Here is a 19221-nt window from a genome sequence, read left to right on the forward strand (position 1 = left end):
GTGTGATTCACTTCACTCTTAACTAGATGTCTAAGATAGGTTAAATGATTTGTTGCCTCAAATGAACATTTTCATAGGAGTCTGAAGTGACTAACTCATATGTAGTTGTCCACACTGTGTACATAGAAAGCTAAGTGAGGATCCCACTCTTGAAGCATATTTGGGACATGATTCCCATTGTTTTCAGTTGCATATGTTCTTATGCCATGGTGAAGGATGCAAAGTGTATCACAGGGATTTAATGCTCTCTTTGAGGTCTCTTTGGAGAGCTTTATAACAAAGTTGCATGTAACAGGGAGGCTAACTTGGGATATGATTAAAATATCTTTATTTTCAAAACTGCTGGTTAAGTCTTGTTCCAGTATACAACAGATAACTAAAACAATCTATAAATGAGCAAAGGTTTCATTCTCTGGGCTGGTGAATCTTGATTAATTTATCATGGATAGTCTAAACAGTTTATAAAGGGAAAGTGTGTGTAATCTTCATGAAATCTTGTGAAATCTATAAAAGTATTCTAATTACTCAAAAGGAGATATTTAAATGTGTTGTCATGAGACAAGACAAACCAATAAATATCAAAAATTCTAAATCTGAATTAAATCACACTACTTCGGTCAGTTTGCCAAAAGCTAGAGCATTCATGCTCTCTACACTTTGGACATTTGATATTTAGCAACTGTTAGTATCTTGTATTCACTAACATTTTAATTTTCCTATGAAACAACTGCAATAAAAAATTAAGTCTAAAGCCTTCACAGCGCCTTACAACTCTATCCTACCAGCCCATATTAAAATCTTGGGAATGGCATCATCAGAACTGAAACATCACTTCCTTTCGACAGTTTGCTATAGTTTGTTTGTATACAGGCTTTTTCTTAGCTGCCTATTTACTGTTTGCTTGTGGAACTAACAAGGTGATTTTTTTAGAGATGCTATATAGCTGGAAATGGAGCAGAGCTAGAGAGGGAGGGAGAATTGTTCGTTCAATTAAGAGGATTTTTATAATCTTGTCTTCCTATAATTTCAGAGAGGAAGACAGCAAACATCCCTCATGGCTGGCTGGATTAAGATTTAACTAAGCATCTCAGCGCATTTAAAATTTGGTTTTGCTCAGGAACATATCATTTATTTAATTAATATGCAGAATGTTTCAAATTCGCTTGGTTCTTATGGCAGGAAATTATCAAAATATCTTTAAACAAGAACTCTAATTTCTTCTTTTATTTAGCCAGATTTATGACATGTACTTTTAATTTTTTCAGGATTTAAGAGGAATTTAAATTCTACTACAAGAATATCTAGACTACCTTATTTTCCATGGAAGTCTTCCAAATCTCAAGCAGATTTTTTAAATACCATCAGTTCTTAAAGGATTTCTTATTTTAAATTGTGGATTGAAAAGTAGTTGCTTCCCATCTTTACAGCTTCTGGAGAACTGGCTCTTATTTTCTTCTGTGGTTGCCAAGGTTATAGTTTAAGCATACCACATAATTAATTCTCCATTGAATATTAATACCTTTATATTAAATGGCTTGTTACCGTAAAACCAGTCACATAATCTTATAATCTTGAGTCTTCTTCTTGCAAAAAAAAATGGCTTTGACATAGTTTGTGGTTCTGATAACACATTCCTCTGCTCTGCTATATCAGAGAATCTTGATGTACTTTTAAAGTGAAAACTCTTTAGAATATATAAATAGCTTACATTTTCTTTAAAAGACATCATGTCTATGCCAAACTGCAGAAGTGGTCCTGTTGTTTGAGGAGACATTGTGGTTTGAGGTCAAGGTCTAGTTATAAGCTGGGGCCATACTGACATTTTTCCATGTTGTATGAATGTTAGAACATACTCACTCTTGCAAGGAGTAGAATCATGGATTGCCACCATCTTGTCTGAGTGACCTCACCTGAGAAAATAGTCAACTTCTTTTCTTAGTTCCAACAAAAAATACTTTCTGAAGTCAATAAAATGTTCAAAATTCCTTTCTAGTGTACTTGCAAATTTCTTATATCTCCCATTCACCAGATTGTTTCAGAGATTGGTTCAAAGGGTGAGATTCAGCATGCATATTTACGTGGCCCAATTAAGGTGTTACAGTACCTAAATTAGTCACGGGCAGGGTGATTCAAAGTGATAGAGCAAATACAGTCTCCAGGGAAAATGGTCCAAAAGCCCATGATGCTAATCACAGTGGCTGCTAAAATAGGGAATGTGAGGTGCGGGAACTGTTTCCACCCCTTTCCAGAGGCTGGGCACTGAATCAGGGCCATCCATTATGTATTTAGGGTCCAAAGTCCAGAGTCCTGTTTAGAGTCTAAATATCTAGCAGGCACAGTTTCTTTAAAAAGCTGCTAAATGAAAGATCTGTCTCTTTCTTAAACCATTTAACCATAAAGTTGAAGAACTGGATTCTAGGCTATGTTCAGATGGAGGCATTTCAAACCCACATGTTACATCTCCTACATGTTAGAAGGCTGCCCTGCACAACAAATCAGCTCACACCAAACTAGCTCACCAGCTTGTGAGGAGGACTTGATCAATGATAAAACCCTTCACCTTCCTTTTGAGGCTGTACAGATAAAAGTGCAAGAGCCAGCGGTCCAGGAGCAAAACAAGCTCAAAAAAATGTGATAAGGGCATTTAGCTGGGTGGGGGCAGCGTTGTACTTTTTTCAAATGGTAGTTTGCACCACAGATGGAGATTCCTCCAGTTTTCATTGTTCTTCAACCTATCACATAATTTGGTCTTTAAAGTATATAAGCAACTATAGCAACATTTGTTGTAGCATTAATTCATCACCATAATATCAAAGAGCTTTAATAACTCTTCAGCAGATTGTTTGGTAGTGCCTTCTCAGAAAAGCTTAACTAAGAGTTTAGAACAACTCTCAGTTAAATAACTTTTCTATCAAACTACTTTAGCTACAAATTATCCTCTTTATAAAGTGAGCTGAAAGACTCCATCCAGAATAATTTAGATAAAACTGTAAAATATTCAGGCTTTTTCAGATATAATAGAAATAGCTGTTATACCAAAGCAGAAGCCTGCCATTACAGCTTTGAATTTTTTTTGTTTTTGTTTAGTGCAAACACAGCTCAGAGCAGGGAGTAAAAGCCAAAATAATATGAATGAAGTGCACATGAAGGGAAATAGCTGGGTTGCTTTAGCAGGACTGCTGGAAAGTACAGCTTGTTAACAGCATGTTTTCAGAGCATGACTAAGTTAGTTTGGCTAAAGATTCATTGCTGAAGACCCTTGAAAATCTTTCTGAATTAAATTCTAAAATATTCCTTTACAGGAAATATTAGCAAAAATTGTACGAGTAATGGATGGTCAGATATTTTTCCTGACATCCTAAGCACCTGTGGATATAATGACTATGAGGATGACTATAAGGTAGGAAAATATTTTTCTATTCATTTAGACGTTGGTGTTCGAAAGAGCCATGAGACATATTTTGATTCCAAATAAGGCACATTTTATTCTATCAAAATTAATGGAAATCTGTAGACTTTTGTGATAGCATTGATTCCCATATGCTTGAATTGCAAATCTCATATAAGATAAAAGCAGAAATGTGGAGTTCAGAAACTGTTCAAAACTGATGACTATAAATAGTTGGGAGTTGCAGTAATGCATCTACATTTCTGATATAGCAATGTTACTGGATTTGTGCAGAATATTTTGTGCATTGTGTTGTTCCTAGAAGTTTCTGTTGTAACACATCCTAGTATGGTATTACTCCATTAATACACACACTACTTGATTGCTGGTATGTGTCTGAGTTATGATAAGTAAAATAAAATTAATTTAGATCATTGGAATTATTGAAGATTTGTATTGGACTTCAAATTGTGTTAGCAATTAAAAGTTGTTCAAAAAGCTATCAAGATATGAATATAATGCAAATGGAAAAATGAATTTGTTTAGTTTGTGAAAACTATTTCTTGTCCTTTTTGTTGAGGGAAGCACCTTTTCCATGTTGTGTTTTACCTATTTTCTACCACTTTTTCTTCCGAGGCTAACAGAGCAAGAGTTTGTTTATAAATGTGAGTTGACAATGTCAGTAAAACTCTCATTATCATGAAGATGATGAAGTTCTCCCATGAATAAAGATATTTGGCCAGTTGGGCTTTTTCTGAATTGTGGTGTGTGTGGAGTAGCTCTGGCAGAACGATGCTGGCTGCCTCGCAGAGACGTAGTAACATTCCAGCTGAGACATGCCGTTCTTGCTGTCTCCCTCTAAAAGCTTTTCTCAACCATGTAAACCTACCTGCTGTTTATTAAAGATGTATTTTAGTTATGAGTTGTGACAGACTTCTCCATTAACCACCATTCAAGAACCAAACAGGAACTAAACAGGAATAGTCAGGAAATAAAACATATATTCTAGAAATAAGAAGCCTATTCACAAAAGAATGTGGTAGATACTGGCAAAAGCAGTTAGACAGCAATAGGTTCTGATCTTTGAGCAGGCTTTTTCCAAGTTATGTAACAAAGTTTGCATTTAATGCAGAGCAACTGTAAGTGTGTAAGTCACTAAGTGTGAAAAAATGTGACTCTCCCTCAAAGCAGTACGTAGATTGTAGATTATTTGTAGTTATTAAAGGAAAGAGGACAACCTCATATATGTGTTTGGATTTATTTGGGTATGTATTATAGTAAAACAGAGTTTATTTAGGAAACTATAATTGGCGCAATTCTGCTTAGTCTCATTTAGGATTGTTAAAAGTTAGTGAATACAGTAACAGTTACAAATTTCATAATATTATATAGCTGCAGTCAGCTTATTTATAAATAAATATTTCATGAGGACCTTGATCATAAATTGACATTTTTTATGTATTTAGAAGCCCAGCCATTACTGTATTTGAAAAATGATGATAAAGAAAATGGTTAGAATGTTTTGTTTTCCTGTCCTTTGTGCAGACGCATTCCAAAACACTGGTGTGATCTGACTGCTTGAGAACATGAAAACAGCACTGTTTAAGAGAGCCATTTTAACACACCGTCATTCTACCCAGGCATTGTCACATGGAGTGAAAGCTGGCCAAGTCTTAAAAAGGCAAATTAACAAATTACAATATTTCAGGTAGTGGGATATACTTAGCTGACAGATGATGGAACTAGAATAATAGAAAAGCTGTTCTTATTTGACATATTCATTAATAATTTGGAGGAGGAGAATGAAATGCAAGTTGATTATATTTGCAGTAATAGCAGGAATGAAATGAGAGATACTGGAAATAGGAAGTAGCAATGAGATTTGAATAAGCATGAAAAACAGCAAATAGTAAAACAGCTAGGATAAAACTTAGAAGACAAATGTGGAAAGCAGGTATTAAAATAATGACATTTAACCAATGTACAAAGCAGAAAGATGGAATATCATAGATATCTAACATAGATAGACTATGGTATAAATGCATAGCCTATTGCAGGGAGGGAGAGTAGAAATGCAAGCATTGACTGCAATTCAAGCAACATGATATGAGGGCCCCATCCTCTTTTCTAGAGCACAGGTGTTACTGCTCAGAGGACATTCTTTGCCTAAAGATCATAAACTGATTATTTCAGTGGGCATAGCAATAAATTTTTCTGACCTTAAAGTTGACAAGTCAAAAAGAAAATTCAGTACGATAGTGCTGGCTTGTCAGAAGATAATTGTTCCTGTGAAAATATTATATTTAAATAAGAGTATTCTTTTACTTTCAATTTTTTTGTAGTTAAAATAAGGATAAAGTTATTAGAATCAAATCTGAAAAGGAAATCAGGATAGCATGGGCTATCCATCTCTTCATGGGAAAGAATCAAAAAAGTACAAGTATCATTCTGCTATGAGATTTCAGGAGATATTTGAAGTTCTGCATCAGCCAAGTGATACAGAGAAGGAAGATATTTTCTTGAATTTGGGTCTTAGTGCTCAATGATAGTACCTCAAAAGAAAATATCCTAAGGTATCCTCAGGTACCTGGATACAAAATATTTTTGGACATAAAAATGGAATGTGACAATATGCTTTGAGGATGATGTATAAGGTTTTCCTAGGGGTTATAAAACCTAAGGAGAAAATATTTTAGAGCAGATTGCAAAAGGCTTTTCTTATGGTAAGTCTTAATTCTCTTCTGTGTGCTTTTTTCTAAAGACAATGTTTGAGGAGTAGGTAGAAACTGTCTTTAGTGTCCGTTTGGTGCCTGTATTCTCACTGCTGAATGAGTTTGCATCATAGATCCAATTAACTGTGTACTCCTGTCTCTTTGCTGTCTTTTAAGATATGGACTTTTTACATATATATATAGAAAATAAGTATAAACATGTGGATATATATATATAAATATACATATATGTATGTACACATAGACATGTATCTATTTTAAGCAGTTTTGAATATTCTAGAGAAGGTTTAAATGATAGAAGGAGATTGGTCAGTAAAGACTGTAGGGGTAATTAATTAGTAGATACCAAATTTTTAGGTTGATAATGATTTGAAACAAGAAAGTTTATTTAAAGATACTGTAAGCAGGTCATCCATTGTTTCTCTGCAAAGTTCACTTGTATCGTAAAGGTATCAATAAACTTGTCTGCTTCTGCAGTTTGCACTGATTTTACTCAGAGTTAAAACATTACATCTATATTCTATGTCTAATGTTATAACTAACAGCTTCTATTAAAGGAAACTATTGGCTTCACATTTTGAAATTAACTGTAAGTTTCTGATACAGCACCCTTAAATGGAATGGTTTTGTGTTGTATTAAATCTTCCATTAGTATCCTCTAGTGCTTCTGTTTGCAGTTGTAGGGGACCGTCTGACAAATCTGACACTGCCTGAATAAACTTTTTTCCTTGCTGTGAGAGGTGTTAGCACAGTTTCCTGAACAGAGTGTAGGTCTGTGGCTTTCACGGCCAGCGCGTGGTGAAAATGGGTGTGCCTACAGGACTGGAGCTTAAATTGGCATAAACAAACTCTGTATATTGTCATCACATCAAAGTGTGTATTTAAATCTTTGTTACATACTTCCAACCTTTTTCCTGTAAGTAAATTAGTTACCACTAACCTTCAAGAGTCTCACAGATTAAGTTTTAGATGTCATCCCAGTCACTCAGATGAGTGTCTTTGTCTTTTTCTTTTATATTTCTGTTGAGCTCATGCAGCACAATGGCAAAATGAGTAACTGGATTTGACCATGCTAGAAAAACATGTCAAGATGTATTAACTAAGCTAAATCTCATTGCAACCTTTTCTTTCATGTGGACATGTTTTGACATCTTTTATCTGGACTGAACAGGCTAAAGATGAGACCTAGCTGTCCTCAGAGGGTATTAGAATCTCTGTCAGTATTACCAATATATGCAAGATGCCTGGTGAATGTAAAGGACTGAATTCTGACCATTTTATTTAAAATAATGTCTGGTTCAGTTAATACGGCATTGTCTAATCTTAGCATGGATTAGCCCCAGGTTTATTAGATCACTTAAAAAACGCAATATTTATGAGCTACAGGCTATGTGATTTGAATACATAGGGTCATACAAAGACAAAGTAATGGAGAAAAAGATCCTCAGGGCTACTAAGGACTTGATAATACCAATGCAACTTGTGCGTAAGTAGAAGCATCATCTATGGAAGAAGTATTCCCCTATTTGACCAGTTTCCTGAAGCATCCACTCTAGGCCACTGTCAAAGAAACGTCCTGGGTGTGCTACTGCACGGCCTATCCAAGAGAAGTGGAGTAGAGTCTGTGAGGTCAGGACTGGCTCAGATAAACACTCTCTTGAAGGTCTGTAACTGCCTTTAGAAAATAAGTGCATTACTTCTATCTGTGAAGTAGATCATTGCGCTGGACTAATGGATTGTTTGTCCTGAGTCTAAATTGAACCTTTCCCTCTCAAGAAAATGTAACGCAGGGCTGTCGTCTCCCAATGCTTTTCTTGTGTGTCTGTGAGTCATGCTGTATTTATTTACATTACAGTCTGCATTTTTTGGTCATTACTTTTTCCACAAGATGTGATTAAGAGACCAGTATTCCATAAAATAAATACAAAATCTTCTTCCATTGACTTCAAGTGAGAAGGACTGGGACTGAATATAAGCTGTTTTTCTCTCTTGTAAAGCAAAGTGGGAATTTAATTTACAAATTGCAGACTGTCCACAGACACTGCACATGATCTGTACACACTGAGAATGTTCACATGCAAAGATACGCTTATACTGGCGCACACTTAGGTAGCAAAGCATGGAGGTTTCTGCATTTATAAGGTTATCATCTCTCCCACTGCAGTTAAGCAACTTTGAATAAGAAGACATTCTTATTACTATAATTAAAATTAATGATGCTACTGTTATTAAAAGATACTGTCTTTAAGACATTACTGGTCTCCCATGTCTGGTGGCTCCTTTACGTCAAGGCAGTTAACACTAATCTTAGGATAATGTTTAGACTTAAAGTGAGTTGAAGGAGAACCTTTTCAGAAAAAGGATATCATGAATGTTATGCATGTCAAAGATTATTAAATACCATGAGGAATGTCAATTTTATTAGATATAGTTTTGGTAAATTCTATTTTATATTGTGCTATTTTAAAAATGTATAGAAGCACCAGAAGCCAAAAATAGGAAATAATTAAATTGTCCAGATCATATAAACCATCTCTTTATCTCAGTTAATATTTATCCACTTACAAGTCAGCACTACAGTATTTTAGAAATGGCTGTTGTGATGTTTCACTTAATTTTGCAAAAAGAAGGAACTAAGATTCTTTATTACACTTTAATTTGCATTTGCTTGTTTCATGATGTCTAAAGCACAGAACTAATTTCCTAGGCCCAATTCTGATTTTGCATTGTTTACACAATTCAAGGTGTCCTGAATGTTCTTCCAGTGTGAATTTTTGGATATTATGGAATGCACTGTGACACTTATGTTATAAAAATGTAAGACCACAGATTTTTAATATAGTTGCAAATAATCATATCTGTGAAGACTAGATTCCCTTATATATAGTATTACAGAAATACACTAACCCTCAGAATAAACATGACCAGCAGGTATCTGCCTTGATAATGATCGAAAATACCTTAGTAGTGATCTTTTTTTTTTTCTGTTAAATGAATAAAGATTTTTCTTTTTTAAGTTAAGGGTAATAGTTGGTCAATAGCAAAACTTCTTTGGACAAGGAATCTAGTCCTAAACTTTATTCAAAGCTTTTTATCCTTCCTGTTCTTTTCAGCACTGAATTACCCTCTCACCCCTAGAGGTCCTTCCAAACCAAGGCTGAGGTTGAAGGATCAGCTGGGTAACACGGTCAACTTTGCCTAGCGAGCTTCTGTGCTATGTCTATTCTGTAAAGAAACAGAAGACTTCTGTCTCCTGAACTTAGTAAACATAACACTGAATTAACTTTAAAGGAAACATTAGCAGGAATAGGTGTCTCTTCTAAGAAGACAAATCACAACTGGGCATTAGAATAGATCTTACAAAAAAGGGTGTTCAAGATAACACTAATGACACAAACATGTACTAATCCTCTTTATTTTTGTATGCAGTCTTTTCATATCCTTTTAAAGACCATTAACATTAGGTAGCCATAAAAAAAGAAACACTGTACCATTAGGTCTTTAGAGTCTAGATTTCAGTTAAAGATTCTGTAAACCTTTCCCTGAATTTGCTCTGATAATTGTAAGCGACTGATTTTTGCAGTGCCTAATCAACTGTTGAGTTTTATTTTGTGATTGTAGTTTGAATATTTTCTTCAAAAATTAAAAGTAAATTGTTGAATTTCAGTTTTGGAGTCCGTATTGCTCAAATAACGAAGTGAATATTTTACAGACGCCAGCTATTCTTACTCCAGTTGCAAAAATACTGTTTTTGTTAGACTTTCAGAAATTTTAGATGCATTTCATATGCATGACTTGAATCAGTTTGTGCTTTCGGTACGGTTAGAAAATCTCAAAGGGTTTCAGTGTTTACTCTGTGTTAATATATATTTTTTAATATATGTATCACGTAGTATTAAACTGTTTTGATCAATTGCACTCATTTTTTACTCCTGGCAATCTTACTATTTTTTAACTAAGTTTGAAGGTTTGAGACTAAATTTATATTGGGAACTAGCTAATTATGGTTCATACAGAATAGCAAATAGAAAATAAGATAGGCCAACATACCTTGCTTACCTAAAAGCCATTGATTTTCATGAGCTGTCAAATTTGGTATGGCTTTGCCTGTTTATTTTGCATTAATACGACATGAAGAGTCTATTTCTAAGTGGTACTGTGTAAAATACAGAGTAATGATAAACATTTAATAGCTGTGATTAAGTCAATATTAATCAGAAGTAATTTCTTTCCCTTGGATTTCCACGGGCACAACACAATGCAGATATTAATCTTTGGTCTTTTATTTTCTTTTGAATATTTTATAAATGCATCTTTTTAGGATTGCAGAGAATATATTTTGCCAGTTTGGGGAGTTGAGTTATATAGGTCTCACAGGCACCTCATATAGAAAATCTAAGTAACAGTATGATTGCATCTACATCTGCATGGAGTTTGGTAAAACACCTCATGCTAATCATCTAAATTTTTTGTTTACTTTTGAAAATCACAACACCTGAATTTAAATAGTTATAATTTTTAAAGTAATGGCTTCAAAATGTATTAGTCTTTAACTAGCTTTTCAATAGGTTGAGAAGAAAGGTTAATGTTCTCTCAGTAGAAAATTATAAAAAGCTTAAAATCTCTGAGCGTTAGAAGACTAGTAAAATGATCTGAAATGTGCTCATTAGCCACATTTCCAAGTGCAGAATAATTAAAAATTTGCACATTCTGTGTGCCAGGATGTTATATGATAAAATAATTTCCATTATGTAATTATTTTTTACTTGCTTGTACTTAGTTTGAACAAAATGATCAAGGTCAGTGTTAAGGTAATGTTAAAGTACTCTTGGCCGGTGAGGTACATATACCTTCAAACTCAACTTATTCTTCTGTGTAGCTAATTCATGAATGTCTCTTTGTCAGAGGAATGGCCAGCAGATAAATTCAGTCCTATTGACACTGCAATCTATTGTGCTAGAGTAAGAGCACATAGGATTCCTGTTTCGATTTTCTTCAAATTATTTGTTGTAGGAGTCATGCATGCGTGCAGAATGCCTGAAACATTATTTTAAGTAATGTGTTTTTCTGGAGGAAGAAAATCTCTTTTACTCTTCCTAGTGGCTAGAAATGCCGGGAGTCATTTCATATCCAGCCTCCCTGGCAGTTACAGTCAAGCTCAGAATACATAGCTGGAGGCTAAATTAGGGACACTCTTACATCAGTGTGACTGGACAACTAATGCTTTTTTAGAAAATTCATGCAGGGTTTGACCTTTTTTTTTTTTCTTCATTTTAAAATTCTGAAATCAGCTACAACTTAGGTAGATCCAGTTTTAAAAGATTCAACCAAAGGAGTTTTCCTGAAATCAAATCTAAACAGATTTTTCGTGATCGTACAGAACAATAAAAGATACTTTATCTCTTCTTTCCTTTTTAGTTGGACTTGTTCCATTCAACCAGATGCCATTTGAACTACAGCTACTTTCTTTATGCCACAGTACACATCATTCCCTACTCTAATGGCTGAAGAATATTTAAAGTAATATTTTCAGTTCTGTAATATCAACACCTGCCATGCAAGTTTGTTTATAAACTGCAACAATTTGTGTAAGTTTATGTAGCTGAATTCGCTTTATAAAAAGAACCCCTACAACTGCTGTTGGTGCTATTATACAATCATCCAGTTCCCAATTTGAATAATGGGGTTTCATGATGCCTTCAAAAATTAACACGAAGAAAGACCTTTGAACTTTCAAACACAGTGACCATAACTGGTATAGTTCCATCTACTTCAAGAGGTGACATAGGCTTATACATGGTGGGCATGACTCTTGGGAGGATGTAAATATGACGGCTCCTGTATTTCTTGCCAGTGCTGTAGAACTGACCACTAGAAGCTTTATAAGGACTTGCATCATCTCAGTTGCAAGCTGTTAATAGCCAGGCCAGGAGAGAATTGGGGTAAAGGATGTCTCTAGTGGGAATCCTCTTTTTCCTTCAGAGGATTCCAGGACCATTCACAATTCCCTTTGGCAGATGCAGTTAACTTTGGAAATTCCATAGTTAGACATGAAAATAATCTGAAAAATGCTGTTAACTAAATTTGTGTTGAATACTCTGCTGACACTGCCTGTAAATTCATGTAGGCTGTTTTCCTTCACTCTGAATGATTGTGAACAATTTTTTAAAGGCACATCCTTCATTTTTTTACATCATTTTTTGTACATCATTACTTTTGTCCTTTAATTTGCTACCTTTGCAAACTGGCAGCCTCCAAAGTTGGGTACCCGGGCAAAATGTTGGCAGTCTAGACCGGCCAATCAAGAACAGACCTGAAAGAAACAATTTGTGCACTTTACCATGAGTACTGAGGGTTATGAATTAGATATAAACTCTCCAGGAAATGGTGTAGGCATTATTATGGACAGCTCAATGCAGACTCCATGCAATATGCCTTATTGGTAAAATCAGCAGGTAGCATATTATTCATAAGGGATGACGGCCATTAGGCAAAAAATATCTTTCAGTGATATTGTTCTCTCTTCATCTACTTATTCGAGTGTTGATTTCCATCTCAGGAAATAGAGGGCACAAGTCAAAAAGGCAAGTTATATGGTGATGTAGTAAAAGAAGACATAGCTTAGGACATAGATTTTAAGATAAAAATTGTGTTCAAGAAGGGCTTTTTACTCTTACAGTTTTTATCAGAACTTTTCCTATAACAGATGCAATGTAAGGATACAATTAAGAAACAAAAAATTTGAAATGGACATCTAGGCTTTCTTTAATATACTATAAAATCATTCTGCAGCACTAACTTCTGCAAGATAGCCTTTAAGAGAAAAGCACAGGATATTTTGAACAAAAATAACATCTGCAATTTCCAGCAGCTAGAATTGGAGCTGCGGTCATGATGGAATTTTAGACCTGGTGAGGATGGCAACTCCTTTCACCAGCGTCTCACTTTGAACACATGTGAATTGCAGCAGAAGAAATGAATTTAAAAGAATGAGGCTCATAATCTCTGGCTACCTGAAAACTTTCCTCAGTTTAACTCTGTGGTTTTGAACTAAGCTGAATTGATGAAAATTCTCTTTAATTTGATTTAAATCAGGTTTATTTGAATTACCTTGATATCTAACTAACCTATAAACAGCTGTATACATAATCTGTGTACATACACAGCTGTATATATGTATTAAGGCCCCTTTATATTGTAAGAATGGTGTAACAGAAGATTCAAACCTGTAATTTTCCTATATTTATGTGAGAAAACAGTATTTAAAGCATAGTTCAATCAGCTTCTCAATCAAGCTTCTGACACCTGATCTTTCAGTCCCTTCAAAAATATAGGAAATTTGCTCTCTCACTTCCCAGTAATTTATTTGTGCCAAACACTACTGTTTTCTTTTTTGATTAGTGTTTAGTAACTTGGAGATACATGCTCGTTATGTTACATGCTGGCATTACTAGGACTGTGTGTAGTAACCAGTAATAATATGATGGCTGCTAACGGAAGGACACATCACAAAACAGATTATTTGATCATTAAGCTCAAAAAATTTACTTTTATGTGACTAGGGATTAAAACCCTGGTGACTTCCTCTGACTACACTGCACACTACACACATCTGCATTTAAGCCAGACAGCTTGCGTCCTCCATACAGTCAAAGGAGATCTAGTCTTTGGAGCCTGGATGCAATTCATCTTATCCTAATGTCTTTGAATCACCACAAGCACAATGAACCACATGAATCATAGCGTAAATGAGTCTGTTCTCCTCCATTAACTCCCTCTCTCTCGGGAGATGAAATGACTAGTTCTGATGAGTTGCCTATCTTTTAGAAGGGTTATATCCCACTATTATATGTATTAAGCAAAATGAGCCTTACCTCATTTGCTTTGCCTGGTCACCAGTAGTTATTTGAAAGGTTTTAAAAGAATATGTTTGTTTGTTTGTTTTGTGATATTATTACTGAGAAAGCAGATTTATGGTATCTGAAATCCCATGAGAGTTGGTCCTCAGTTAGAAAAATTTCAAACAAAACAAATGCCATCCTTCAAATGGTGGCCTTCAAAACAAGATGGAAAATAGAATAAAGGAAAAAATCTTAATACAAATTTAAAAAAAAAAGTTGTATAATGCTCTTACTGCATGATGGAAAGTTGACCAAATCAGTGGAGAGACTCCTGGGGCAGATTCATATTGTCTAACTTTAGGTACATATCATCTGCATTTGCACTAGTCACTCTAGATTCACTTTGTATTTAATGGAGAAAAAGTAGGTGTTTTTACTACATTGTCCTTCTAAGTTATTTTAGATGCCTGGCTTAGGATGATATGAAACACTTAGGATGACATGAATCACCCTCTGTCTGTTTCTCTTCATTGGATATAAAGACAATCTAGATAGCTGGCTCAGATGAACCCATCCCTACAAATTCAGTGGCTGCTAGAGCATCTTCGACTTTACTGTGCTGTCCTGCACTTTATTCTAACATATTTGGAGAAAATAAACAGGCACTTTACATTCCTTGGCATGGAAAACATTTACAAGAAAGTGAAATTGCTTGTCCTAAGATGAACTTTATAGACATGTCCAAAAACTATTCCCCCAAAATGGAAAAAATGCTTGGTTGAATTACATAAAGCAGATAAATTTCATAGTGTTTTTACTCAGTGGAATGGAATCCCATAGGATTCCAAGAAAAGGGAAAGTAAAAGACATATTGAGTTCAAATTGTTCTTGATACAAAGTAAAGCAGAATGTTTAAGCAGAATCAAGGCTTTCCCTTGGGAACATTGGTCTGACTGCAATTTCCTAATAATACTTCTGGTCCAGAATCATTCCCATAAACTTCATAGTGCATGCCATCTCATGGCTATAGTGGCCATTGCTCATTAGAGTTTGTAAATCAGTTGCTTCTGTGTTCCGAATTTATGAAAGTATAATAGGTGCCGTGTCTAGGGCAGGAATAAGGGGAGGAAAATAATGTAGGATTAGTGCAACTCATTCTGAAAAGTAGGTGGGCAAATATGGAAAAAATGAACAAATACAATGCAGAGTAAACATGGAAATAAATTTAATATACTTGGCACCAGCCAATTTATGTATTTCCTAAACAAATACCTCCAAGTCAAGACAAAAAATTAAGGAGAATATGCAGTCTCTCTCTAGATCTGGTATATCTGGACCTTTCAAAGGATTGTTTACATCCTAGAAAATACAATGCATAGACAAGAATGATATGATAATACAAGCAGTACTGTTTTAGAAATAATGAACTTGTTGAATTATGAATAATTACATCAGAAAAAGTGATCAGAAGGCAAGAGATTTGTTCTTATCCATTCAGAATAGAAGCCAAATGTGAAACATTTCACCATACACGGCAGGTTTTCTTATCTGGTGGGAACGGACTCAGACATGTTCAGAACATCGGAGTAGATGCTAGAAAAAATTTCCTGAGTGTTTTAGTCTTGTCCATGCTAGCACATTCAACAGTCATACTTTCCAATCGTTTGCATTCACATACTTACCAGCCTATGTTTTAAAACCAGGAAGGATGAAATTCACCTTGCAGATCAAAATTCTTAATGTTTACTTGAGAGGTGTCTAATCACTAGTATGTGGAAACACAGCTTGATGTGGTTGCCTAAGCATAGATATCCAGTGTTATTTGATGTGCCACTGCCATTCCAGTAAAGAGGTCCTTTGCCCCATCTGCCATCCAGATGTCTAAGGCATCCCAAGTAGTACAAGATGACTACATGTAGGCAAATAGGTACAGTTTGTTAATTAGGCCAGTGGAGTTGTGCTTACCAAATGGAGAGTTCTCCTTAACAGTGAAATGAATGTCTCTTCTAACTGCATTTTCTCAGATCTTGATTCTGTAATCAGTATCTTTGGCTGCAGAAGGAAGGGAGCTAACAGGGATGTTGCTTTGGAAGTCAAAAAGATTGGGTAAACTGGATGATGGTGTCAGAAGTTGCAGGTGGAATCTTGCGGGATGAGAACGGATCTCTGTCCTCTCTCAGTTGGTGACAAATTATCATCCATGATTGACAAAAAAGCTCTTCTCATCCCATGTATGGACCTGAAATCCACTGGTACTTGACTCAGCATGTTCATTTCAGTGCAATGAGTTTGTAGCTGCACTTTATTTAGTTTGGCCAGCAAAAAAGACATTTTGATACTGCGTTTGTTATTGTTTAGATGCTTTATAGCTAGAATGTTGTTACTCTGTATTTGGGTTTCCTTTATGTATTTGAATGGAGAAAATGAATATCAATGAATAGAAGTATTCTCTACTGATCAATAAAATGCATACTTTTGACTGACTGTGATTTAAAACATTTAAGATATTAAATGTTAAGGACACGGTGTTGATATAGCTTACCTGAATTTACTTACATCATTAAATGTGATAGTAAGATGTGCAATAGGTATGCATTTGTGTATGCTATACAACCTGGATTAGTCACTCAGAACGATAAGACTTTTTTGTGTGTACACAATAGAGTTTTTGAAATCCACTCCATGCAGTGAATACAGAAACCAGTTGGCTGAATTAATACTAAAGGATGTTATGACTCATTTTTGAGAAATTAATGCTATATTCAGTATCAGGTAGAAGCCAAGTACTTGAGTAATGAGTTCTCAAAAATGTCAAACATGTTTAAGAATAGCTACTTTCTCTTGTTGAAAGGAAATGTGCAATTTCAAGTTACTTCTTACAGTTGCTGGACTCTGATCGCTCTTGAGAATATGGGATAGGTAGTCACTAGCAACAGAACTGCATAAACAAAATTGCTATTTTACAAATTTAATTGTAATTCTAATTACAATTTTATTGTAAGCAAGCTTATTTTATTAATTCAAATATTTTTATGCATCCCTGGATCAGAATAATGATGTTTCTAGAACTGTCAGCTTCCTAAAACTTACTGTGTACCAGTGTGGTGTGTAGAGTTCTTTACAAGATCTACAGAAAAAGGAGTTCATGGCAAATGTCAACAGAGAGAAAGTGAGCACAAGAGAATTTTGAAAGAAGTAAGGAAGAGAAGTGAAATGAGCATGTCTAATGGGTAGGTGGCAGGAGGTAGTCTTAAGTCTGGAGTATAGAGACCATGTGAGTTACAGACAAGCATACAGTTCGGTCAGTTTAGTTATCTGTTAATACTAAAAGCGTGAGTTTGTATATGCCAAACTCACATGCTTTCTATCTTGGAGTTATTTCTGCTTAACCAGGCAAACCTAAGACTCTTTCTTTGGAGCAGATCTTATAACCAACTTGTATCACATTTTGACCACTCTGTAGCAGAGAGAGACCTTACAGCTGCTTTAGGTTTTTCTAGCATAGTGAGAAACCTGAATAGATACCAATCTTTGACTATTCTTGGGAGGGAGGAAGTCATTTCTGCTAGGGACTGTGAAAGGATCAGGACACAATTTACATCAGAACTCCTCGTTAGCCTACTTACCTTTTGAGGGCTATTAACAAATACAAATTATAGGAGTCCAGGGGTTCCTTTATCATGTCAGGATTTGTTAAGCTACTTGGTAATTCCCAGGACAAGAAGATGAGAGTGGTGTGAAGTTGTCCCTATGTCCACTCTTACTAGGTGTTGTGTGCATGGCTTTAGCATACCCATAGAGACCTCTGTCTCTGCTCTGCAGTATCGTAATGATTTTTGTTTTTATTTGGGCATCACAGTTATTATTAAAAGGACAGCTCTGCTAATCAGATTTTCCTGTGAAAGTGAAAAAGAAACCTTCCGCTCAGTATTTAAACTAAGCAGATCTATTGTCGTTGCAACTTATTTTGCGAATTACATTTATTCCCCTCAAATTTACAATATTTACATGGTAGGTGTTAAGAGCTTTTGATACAAAGGCCCTTCAAATTTATATTTGTACACTTGGTAGAAATGTCTTCAATGTGGCCTGCAAATGCCAACAAGATGACAACTAATAAACTTATTGTGGAACTTCTGTGCATCAGTTACAAGTTTTGCAGGAACCGCTTTATTTGCAGCTCCTGATGTACACAAGGTCGGGAAATAAAATTCCATTCTTCCAGAATACTGGTGACAGATACATGAGGCTGCCAAAGTGTTAAGCCATTAAGTGTTAGCAATACCCTCTTTCCGTGATTTTGGAGAGGAGGTCAGGCTGAATGAAAGAAGGGAGGTGCTCAATGTATTTGGAGCGTTCCTGGTGCCATGGAAGAAGCCTGTTATGGGCTGTCGTAATTGCTGCTGAGAAATGGTTTATCACTCAGTTCCCGGAAAACTGCCTGGGGACTGGCTGATGTTCCTTTTGCTATGACATGAGCCGGTTAAAGAAGCATAGGGATGCTCCAAAGTGCTTTGTCTCCAGGCATTGCTTTCAGAGCCGTCCAAAATTTGACAGAATTGGGGAATATAATTCTACCACTCTATCAAGGAATTGAAGGGCAAATCCAGGTTAAAGTGTGCCAAGTAGAGAGAGGTGGAAGGGGTGAATACATAAATGCATAAATTGGAAAGTATGAGACAGACATTGCACCTGATCAAAATTTTGAAATTCTGTCTGTATAACATGGCACATTCTACACTGCTATTATAAACTTACCCATTAATTCCATAAAATAGTAAATAACTCTACAGCTTTAATATTTTATCTAGATTTCATGGAAAGTAATTTCAGTCTAATGACTTCATTGTAAACATAAGTCAAGAAGCAGCTTAATTCTGACATTATTTAGCATCATTTTTCTTGATACTCTCATTCCAAATATGATTTAATGTCATAATATGTGGCTGGTAAATTTACAGATAACTACAGTTAACCAGCAGACCATGCTCTTTAATCTGCTTTTTCTTTGTGGAAAGGATGACTTTCCAAGCTTCAACAAATAATTTTACTAAAGATATAAAGGATTGTTTGGGTCAGAATTTAATGAAATATTTGAACATATGGAATAGGAAAGTAAAGAGACTTAAACATGTCTGTAGACTTAAACTGCTATATAAATGCATTACTGAGTACACTGGAGTAGAAGGACTGAGAGATTAGCTCTTTCAGAGATAATCCGTTCTTTCAAACAGTGGCTCATTCTTCCCAGTTTGATAGT

General features: G+C 35.3%; 1 protein-coding gene across 1 annotated transcript in view; it reads left to right on the forward strand.

Annotated features, from left to right (window-relative positions):
- Positions 1 to 19221, forward strand: part of VIPR2 (vasoactive intestinal peptide receptor 2) — a 60300-nt gene that overhangs the window by 19356 nt on the left and 21723 nt on the right. The window contains exon 4 of the mRNA XM_067292525.1: positions 3303 to 3400. Coding sequence (XP_067148626.1) covers positions 3303 to 3400 — 98 coding nt within the window. The remainder of the gene's footprint in view (positions 1 to 3302; positions 3401 to 19221) is intronic.

This window comes from Apteryx mantelli, chromosome 2 (assembly GCF_036417845.1).
Source record: "Apteryx mantelli isolate bAptMan1 chromosome 2, bAptMan1.hap1, whole genome shotgun sequence".
Classification (NCBI taxonomy): domain Eukaryota; kingdom Metazoa; phylum Chordata; class Aves; order Apterygiformes; family Apterygidae; genus Apteryx; species Apteryx mantelli.